Here is a 10,045-nt window from a genome sequence, read left to right on the forward strand (position 1 = left end):
TCGAATTTCACTCACAAATTGCAAAGCTAGCGGCGAGAATTTGAGTTGTACAACAGAATTCTCTGAAATTTTAATTAAATTATTCTTGTTTGCCATTGTCTTCTGCATCAGGTATGCGTGCCTTCTGTAATTTGTCTCCAATTGTTGTTTTTTGATGAATTTTGTAAATATTAATCTGTTTTTTCGAATTACAATAGGTTGTTGTTATATTTTAGGTTTTATTAATTACAGATCACTGCCTCATATTATGTTCATGCCTATCCTATTTTGAGGCATTGAGGTATTATTGATGTTTGAATAATCAATTAGAGCTTTGAACACCATTTTCATGTTTATTGTAGGCTCCTACTGTTACTGAGTTGGTTGGTGTCTTCCGCTGGATATTCTTCTTATTATTGGTGCTTCACTTGTAATTATGATGCATAACTACTTACATATCATAGGATTCTTTTGATAATTTTGGTTTAGTTTTATTGAGACTCATAAGGCCATAATAGGAATCAACATAAGAATAAGCGAACAAGTCACATCTCCAATTGGATTATGTATTCTTTTAAAAAGAATATAGTAGTATAATGGTTTCTGCAAATCCTATCACATGCCATTCATAATTATATGTTCTCTTTCCACTTTCATGGACTGAAAGTTGATAAAGTTTTTTCACGATTTTAGTAGTTCAGACACGTTTCATCATTTATAACCACATAGATGTTGTATTAATTGTGTTAGGCTACTGTAAATCACTCAAAAGGGAATTGAATTAACGTATCTAGAATTGATCTTATAAAAAGGAGTTCCTATTGTCGAGTTTTAGTTATGTTGTTGTTGGCAATTAGTGGAACAGTCACATGAATCAATCTGGTAATGTCCAATGCTGATTATATATTGTATGATCTTAGGTGCTACATTACTACCGAAAGTTCCAATGTATAAATGATTAGGGAGAAAATTGATTACTTTTTCATCCCAATTTCTCGTTTCTTTGCACCTAAGGGTGTAAAGAATTCTTTGTGCTCATTGATTTTGAAAGTAAAAAGGATTGAATGCAGGTAATTTTATAACTATGCTCAGTTAGGTGTTAGATCTACTAAAAGTTGAAATCCTGGCTTTTTTTTGGGTTTCGTTATGCTCAGTTAGGTGTTGGATTCACTCAAATTATACTCTTGTTTGTGTTTTGTTTTGGTTTATGCTTTGTTTCTTGCCTTTTGAATCAAAATTTTGACTTGTTCGCTTTTATTGTTGGATTTAATACATAATCCAATTGAATTTTCGCTTATTCAGATGCAAAATCAGATGCAAAATCTGTTGGTTTCACATCTCCAAGAATAAGCCAGATTCCATAGTTAGCTGATTATGAAATCTTCATGCGTAAAAAATTTTGGATTTCTGGTTACTGATTCATGCATATAGAACGCTATAAAGTGCAAACTGAAAGATATTGAACAGGCCCTTAGGTAATGAAGTTGGAAGTTTCCTGGCTGTTGAATGTTAATAAGTTCAGATAGAAACTTCAGAGAGAAGGGAGAGGGAAGAAGTGGGAAAAGAAGCGAAGAGCAGGGGAGCACAGAGGAGGGGGGAGGGATGATTTGCTTCTAAAGCTTTTCAACTCCGGTAGGATTTACTTCATTGAAGAGGGAAATAAATTGGTCTTCTGTATACCTTTTCCTTTCCTGTATGATATACTATTTGAATATGGTAATATTATTGCGACGGATATTCCGTCAACCAACTGTGCTCTAAAATTCAGAATCCGGCCCCAATTGCTTGACGTGGGGCTAATTGTTTGGGCCCATAGCATGACCCAAGTAATATCAGAAGGCACTTCTCCCAAGGCCCATGTCTCACATATCAAAGTTGATTCACCAGCTTTTAGGGAACAAAGTAAATTACCTTAAAAAGGTGGTGGCTCCCCTAGGTATTAGGATACTCCCAAAAAGGCTTTCCTGTCTGGGAAATCCTCAACACTATAAATGACAACCATCTCATCAATGAACAGGTATTCAATTCTCACCTAACAAAACCAGAGCATCTCTCTCTAGACTGGATTACTTTCTCTCTCTACCTCAATCTCAACTGACTTGAGCGTCGAAGGGGCTTTCCCGGGAACACCACCGGGCCAGTTTTTCCTTGTTTTGCAGGATTGACGGCTACGAAACTCGAGATTCTAACCTCACTCGGGATTTGACTCTCACCCAGAACACAATACTCTTTTGACTAGTTTCTAGCCAGAAACAATTATTATTAAGTATTATTATTATTATTATTATTATTATTGTTAAGTATTATTATTATTATTATTATTATTATTATTATTATTATTATTATTATTGTTTCCTTATATTATTTTGTTTATTATAGTTTTACTCATTATTATTACTATTATTATTAGGAGGAACATGATTTAGGTCAAAAGCACAAATAAACCCACGTTTTTTTAGCCCATATACCAATCAAATTGCGTCAAAAACGGTTTATGATGTAATTTTGCGCGGTCCGACCCAATCATTATTTTTATTACTAAATATTATTATATTATTAAATCTAATTATAAAAATAGTAATATTAATTTACTTCGTAGATATTATTGTTATTATATAATCATCATCAAGTATTAATATATTAATATAAATGATATAAATTAATTATTATTAATTATCATTATTATCATTAATTATTATTATTATTAATTTATGATTATTATTATTATTTATTTATAACTATCATTTAAAAATATCCAAAATACTATTATTATTCGTTATTATTACTTATCATTATAATAATTATTTAATATTCATATTATTATCTTTTAAATATTATTTATATATTTATTACATTTAGTTTAGTTCAGTTCAGTTCAGTTCAGCTCATTTCAACTCAGTTCAATTCAGTTCAGCTCATTTCAGTACAATTCAGTTCAATTCAATTCAATTCAATTCAATTCAATTCAATTCAATTTAACTGTGTATGTCGAAGAGAGAGACCTTAGTAATTACACGTAATTAATTGATTTGCTTAATTTAATAGTGAACATTTATTTACCCTATTGTAAAAACAAAACTTACAAGATAACGTGATCGGCGGGGTGAGGTGTCCAACACACAATTGGTGCACGAAGTCAAGAATTAAGTAAAAGAGAGCAGCCTCAAAAGAAGAAAGGGGGAGACCGGGAGAGTCCAGAGTAGTATACAAAAAACACAATCTACTGAAAAAGTGACACTCTTATCTCAAATTTAGAAGCTGCAAAACCACTTTCTCGGCTTTTAGATGCTCAAATCTCCATCTATCTAGTTCATTTCAATCAAAATTGACTTTCCTCTTTTCTAAATTTTCTCTCCAATTTCAACCGATAATCATTAGTATTTTGGAATCATGACCAAATTCTCTGATCTTGATTGCGATCAGTTCTAGGGTTTTGATTCTGAAGAATATTCCCGTTGAACCGTGGCTGATTTTAGCTCTCCAATCGATAAGGTTTGATTGTCAATTTTATGCTACTTTTGTTCTCTATAATTCGTAATTGCAACTAAATCTGGGATTATACTGAATTGGATTGTATCTTGGTTTAGATATATTATAGTTTGTGCTGTTCTTTTAAGGTTAGGGTTTATAGAATTCTGTGAGTGTTGGTGAAATTAGTAATTGCTTATATATAGAAGTACTGTAACCTGGTGATTACTGGGTTTGATACCTCATAAAGAGAAGGATCTGTTGCTACCAAGTTGAGTATAATTATGTCCAGAAGACATGAAGATTTGAGGATGAAACCTACGATTGTCCCATCAAGGGATCGTCGCGAAGAAATGGATCAGGAATTGTATTTCACCTCACGCCGTGGTGCTCGAGAAGAGCTACCTTTGCGTTCTCGACGAAGTTTGAGTCCTCCAGATATGGCTGAGAAAAGTAGGACTATGGCTAGGGATCGAAGGAGTAATTCACTCGAAAGGAGGAGAGAGTATGAGCAGCACATTGATCGAGTTCGTGGTGGTGGTGGTGGTCATATGTTGTCTCGATCACCTCCGGTTGAGCATCCTCAAAAGAGGTTGCATATGGATGAAAGGCCTTTCGGTACAAGTTTGCCTTCTATGAGAAGACATGGAAAAGTTGAGTACCCTGAGTATGTGGAATATAATAGTTTAAACACAAGGCCTAGACATCCATATAGCTATGATGATCACATGGACGGTTTAAAGCAAAAGGATCATATTGCAAGAAGATCTGGCACAACTGGGCATCATCCTATGGCTGAATCTGTTACTTATGAGGATGCCATGGAGAGAGGTGCTGGGTTGCGTCCAAACTATGGATTTGCTTCAAGATATGCTGAACCTGGTGGAAACTACTCAACACCGAATGTGCACAGAGTTAAGGATGAAAATTCTAGGTATCAAGACGCGATATCACATGAAAAGCTGGTTAAGGACGTTTACTACAAGGATGGAGAACAATCTGGATATTATTCAAGAGAGAGTCCTTATATAGATTCTCCGCTATCTCAAGTAAAAGAATTTGGAAATGAAGACTTATTAAAGAATAATCCAAGCACTTCCTCAAGTATTATAGTGAGGGGAGAGTATTTAACCAAGCTTCGGGATGTTCACACTTTACCATCTGATGGGTATCCTAAACGCTATGGAAAAGAATTAGAACCTCATGTCAGTGATGATTATGGTCAAATGGTAATGTCAGACAATAGGAGAGGTTATGAAACAATATGTAGGGATCCAAAATGTTATGCATGTGATGCTAGGTCCGAGCGTAAAGATTATATGTATTCTGAAATTGGGTTTAGAGGGGAGGATGAAACTGGATATGCTTCGCAAGAAAAATTGTATTCTAAGGTACCATATACCCGTGAAGAACATGATCCTAGGAATTCACTAAGAGCAGATGTTATGGATTCAACTGTAGAAAACATATCTAAAACTGAGGGTTCTCACTCTTCTAGAAGAATTCTTAAGAATGTCGGAGTACGAGAATTTGATGTTATTCAGAAGGAGATGGCTCTAGATTATGTGGATACAAGAAGATCATCGGATGCATTGATACATGCTGGGGATTACTTGGATAGTGGATATCCTCATGTTGAGTTGACAAGAAAAGGTTCAAATCATCGTCGTATTTCAGATCTTGGTGGCTTACATGAGCATGAATTTGAAGATCCTCACTTGGGTTATGGCTATGGAAGGTACACACCAGGTGTATCTGATAGATCCAGATTGAAGAAGTCTTCTGAATTTAAAAATGTGGAATCGCAAAGAATTGCTGGAGGCTTTGAAAGAGTCAAGGCTGACGAGCCTGTAGATAATAACAAGGTGCTCAAACGAAAATATAGTGTCAATGAAGATGTTAGCAGAGTGGAGTCTAGAAGTGAGATCCGCAGTAAATGGAATATGCCTAGTGAGGGCGATGAATTTCATGATCACCAGGGCGAGTGGACCAGTAGGAAAGCTAATACTGTGCATTCAAAGAGACCCTCTGGATATGAGCGCAGTCAGTGCTATTCAGAAATGGAGCAAATGTCTGACGTTACCTCTTGCCTTAATGATTCTATTGACAGGGTTTGGACATCATATCAAAATCAATCAGAAAGTATTCAAGAGCTGTCTGGAAAATCATTTAAAATGGGAAGTAGGCATTTCAAGGGATATACAAAATCTGATTCTTCTAAGAGCTACAGTCATGTGCACAATACACATCATAGAAGTACTCACTACAAGCAGCAAAATCTCAGGCAAAATGATAACAATAGTACAATACCTGCACATACTGCTGAAGTATCAGAAGACTTTGTTACTCCTTGGAAGTCTGATCCCTTAGAGGAGTCTGATGGTTTTAAGCAGAGAATACAAGCAGCTTTCTTAGACTTCTCCAAGAGATTTAATGAGAACCCTACTGCTCGAAAACTCTACAAGGAAGAAGGAAAGGCTGGTAGTTTATTCTGCGTTGTATGCCGGCGAAGGTCTGTTCTTTCTTTCATGAGGTGGTTTTTTAGTATTCACGTTCTTTCTAATCTTTCTGTGTCGCTGTTGGGCGAAGTGGGTAAGTACTTTGCGTGCAATACATGCATATCATCTGGGTATGTAAGGAGAGGTGCTGATAAATTATATCAGCTGCATCTATTTTTCTATTTTTTTTTCTTTACCCATTTTGGAAATCTGATATGACGAGGTACATTGGCTATGGATAAGATGCTGGCTTGGTAAAAGGATTGTCACTACTTTCTCATATTGGCTTGTTTTGGTAGTGTTTTACATTTTGTGGTAACTTTGTGTTGTTGACAGGTACTACTATGTGGCCTGAGGCCATAGTTTCCTATTTAAAGCGTTGACTAGTTTACATTGATTTTGTGTGCATTTTTTACATTGATTCTGGAGGTTGATTACTGTGAAAGGTATCTTATAGATATTACATGTATCGCTGGAGAGATAGTGGTCTTGATGTGTTACAATTACAATAGAACAAGAAAGCCTGTAGAAGTGGCCAAGTGGGTGAATGGATGTCAAATATTACTTAACAAGGATGCTGTAGTTTTTCTAAATTGCATGGGTATATGTCAATTAAACTTCAATGAATGATGTCTGAGGTGTAAGGCATTGATGTGGCGTGATCCCACATGAATGTGTGCGTTTGCTGCATTTTAGACACTGATGAGTGATGATGCAGTCATATGGTAGTTCATTGGATTACTTCAGTTTCCTGGTGGTTACTGAAAGGGCAAGGTCATCAAACAGTTGGGTACTTTTCTTTGCCCTCCCACCCCCCCTCCCCTCCCCTCTGCAATGCTGAAGTTGGAATTTGGTTTATGAATCGTAATTCTGAAAATTGGTGATGCTGATGGATCTCACATTGATTGGGGCGTGGAGCATTGAGTTGTATCACTCAATGTAATGGTTCAATTCATTTATCAAGGCTAGCAAATGTAAGATTCATAACTGAATGTCGTCTTGCACAACAATTTGGAGGATTGGACATAAGTTTTCTTTAAATAATCTGGTTTATTACAAAAAAACTTAGGAAGGCTACGAAGAGACGACGGAAGAACTTGCTGCTTGACCTGAAAGAAGTAGTCAGTTGTTTTGTTATTCAAGCGGAATGGTTAGGTTCAGACCGGTACATATTCAGATGGGCAAGATTGTGTGGCAATACGTGATTTACGTTCCTATCTCAACTGTTTGCGTGCTTGTGGCGCTAAATTTGATTTCAGGATTTACCTGAACTGTGGTATTGCTGTATTGGTTGGATGACTGTAGCTTGTTTTGGTGTTTACATCAGTTTCACTAGTCGTATTAGTTTTAGTACTTTGTTGGTGTTGGGATAATTTTTCTTGAGATAATTTCAGTTTGCTACTACTTGCTTTTTATTGTTTTGCATTTTGCATAATATGATCTCATGTGATATGTGGAGTTGACATGTGAATTGAGTATATCTGGTAGCTGGTCGTATTTCTTGCTTTTTCAATTTTTTCCAGAGGGGCAAGGGGGTGTCAGGTCTTGTAGGTGGGATGTTACTTTGTTCCGACTAATTTTACACAACTTAGAAAATTGTTTGTATCAATTTTGTTGTTAGTAAGCTACTGTAGTACCATGAAAGAGTATAACATGGGTAGTTGTTTTTTAGTGCATATATTTTTTTGTCATTTCCTATATGCAACAACACATAAGGATAAACCTTTTGTAATTTATTATGCAAAAATGATGTTGCAATCCTGACTCAAGTCTCTTCTTTCAGTGCATCAAAAGAGTTTATGAATACAAAGGCTTTGGCTAATCATGCTTTCATGTCTCACAAGACTGGATTGAGGCCACAGCACTTGGGTCTTCATAGAGCTATCTGTGTCCTAATGGGATGGAACACCATGCCCGATCCATCAGGCACCTGGATTCCAGAGGTATTTCCCAGGCCTGAAGCTTTGGCTCTGAAGGAGGACCTTATACTGTGGCCCCCTGTTGTTATTGTTCACAATATTTCCCTGTCAAATAATGATCACAACAAATGGAAGCTCATAAATATTGAGGCACTTGAAGAATTTCTGAGAGGTTTGTGATTGCTCTTTTGTTGGGAAAGCAATTTGTCCATGTTATTTTTTGACTAAAATCTTGGTATTAGAACAGATGCATGGACCTCTTTAGTCTAGCCTTGTTGGCTTTATATAGCAGTCTTGTTTCTCCATGTTTAACTCATTATCTTTTAATAAATAAGGTGCTGATGTACAGAAAAGTTGGTATTATGGTGCATTCTCTTCACTTGACAATTTGCTGGGCTGAACTTATTAGAAGTTATTAGAACTTACTTAAACTTACTGGAAACTATCAGAACTTATTTTTCCTGGGACTTATATTGATTAAGCTGACAAGATGCACCCTTATTTTTGCTTTCCCTCAGTGTAACCACTCTTTCATGTTTGATTTGAATTCTATGATAAGAACTAATTGTGAAGTTAAGAGTAAAATATGTTATTATAGATGTCACTTGGGTTTTCTGCGGTAATTCCCCTTAAATTTGGTGTATAATTTTACAACCCTCTCCTTGTGGTCATGCAGGTAAGGGTTTCCATCTCGGCAAGATGAAAATTTGTCTTGGGAATCCTGGAGACCACAGTGTAATTTTGGTGAAATTCTTGGGCACTTTTTCTGGACTGCAAGAGGCAGAGAGGCTTCACAAATTATTTCTTGAAAGGAAGCATGGAAGAGTTGATTTTGAACAAGCTATTTCTGGAACTGGGACAGTTGATGAGTTAACTCAAGGAGATAACCAGATTCAGAAGTTGGACGATGTGCTGCTGTATGGTTACATGGGTATTTCTGAGGACTTGGATAGCGTTGATTTTGATACAAAGAAAAGGTGTTCAGTAAAGAGCAAAAAAGAGATTCACGAACTTGCAGACGCACCAGTCAAGCCCGAATAAGTGAAGTAGCTACATCGTGATGCTAATCTGGTGCAATTCAATTCTTCCTGGACATCGGCGTTTGATGTGATATTGTTCTAATATCTGGACTAGGGAGGAATGAATTTGTGCAAGGATGCAATTAGGTTGATGTGGACAATTTTTTTTTGTACAGATAGATACATGGACATCTCTAGAGTTGATTTGGATACAAAACATTATTGGAGGAAAGAGAATCGGGAATGTTCAGATGCAGCAGATAATCTTGTACAAGCATAGTAGCATGACGTGCTCGGGATTTACTTGTCCCTCACAATTGCCTTTTATTTAATTATGCTTCAGTATTTTCATGTAAACAACTATGAATGACCCAAGTTTAGGAGCATGGTTTAAAGTTTCTCTCATATGTAAACGTCGAGAACTTTTGTATGTTTAATATATGCTAACAGTGGAAGTATTTCTATAACTGGTATATTATTAATGCCGGAAATCTTTTCTATTAAATCTGTGGTGGGCATTAACCTTACAGAAACCAGGTGCTTCATCAAAGTTGAATGCTTTCCTAGCACGTTAAGCAGCCTTTTCGGTTTATTGCAGCAGCGTTTAATGACACCTCCAGGCTCCAAGCCTCCAGCTCATGTTTTATTAGGCAGCAGCTTTTCACGGATCATCTTCCAGACCCTGGGGCTTCACTTCGCAAACAATAGGGGTGCCTGGCTCACCTTCCTAGTACCCTATAAACAAAGTTATACTAACCTTCATTTAATAAGTGCAACATTTCTCATTTAAGTATATATCATAATAAGTGTAAACTAATTCAAAAATAGAGTTTTTCCTTTTATTTACAGAAATGCCATTACTTATTTTTCCTAACAACTTAATTAACCCATCTCTCTACTAACCCAAACAACATTAAACCACCCCTCTTTTTCCTCTCCTAAACCCAACCGACTCCCCTCTCTCTCTGCTACCACCACTCTCTCTCAGCCACCACCCCTCTTTCTCTCCTTAACTCAACTCCCCCTCTATCTTTATCTCCTCAACCAAACCAACTCCTCATCTCAACACAACCCACTAACCTAACACCACCAGGCCACCAACATGACACCACCACCACACTACCAATCTGACACCAGATGTGATCCAACACCACCACTACCA

At 36.5% G+C, this 10,045-nt stretch overlaps 1 protein-coding gene across 1 annotated transcript; it reads left to right on the top strand.

Annotated features, from left to right (window-relative positions):
* The first annotated feature begins 3,109 nt into the window (after positions 1-3,109).
* LOC104907467 (uncharacterized) lies at positions 3,110-9,350 on the top strand. The gene is made up of 3 exons (XM_010696397.3): positions 3,110-5,959; positions 7,729-8,036; positions 8,541-9,350. The coding sequence occupies exons 1-3, from the start codon at positions 3,732-3,734 to the stop codon at positions 8,903-8,905; spliced, it is 2,901 nt and encodes a 966-aa protein (XP_010694699.1). The 5' UTR covers positions 3,110-3,731; the 3' UTR covers positions 8,906-9,350.
* The last annotated feature ends 695 nt before the right edge of the window (positions 9,351-10,045 follow it).

This window comes from Beta vulgaris, chromosome 4, assembly GCF_026745355.1.
Source record: "Beta vulgaris subsp. vulgaris cultivar EL10 chromosome 4, EL10.2, whole genome shotgun sequence".
Taxonomy (NCBI): Eukaryota; Viridiplantae; Streptophyta; class Magnoliopsida; order Caryophyllales; family Amaranthaceae; genus Beta; species Beta vulgaris.

Coding starts and splice junctions, on each gene's coding strand:
- LOC104907467 (XM_010696397.3), top strand. CDS start 3,732: ATGTCCAGAAGACATGAAGATTTGAGGATGAAACCTACGATTGTCCCA. Junction 5,960..7,728: donor TGCGTTGTATGCCGGCGAAG/GTCTGTTCTTTC, acceptor CTCTTCTTTCAG/TGCATCAAAAGAGTTTATGA. Junction 8,037..8,540: donor ACTTGAAGAATTTCTGAGAG/GTTTGTGATTGC, acceptor GTGGTCATGCAG/GTAAGGGTTTCCATCTCGGC.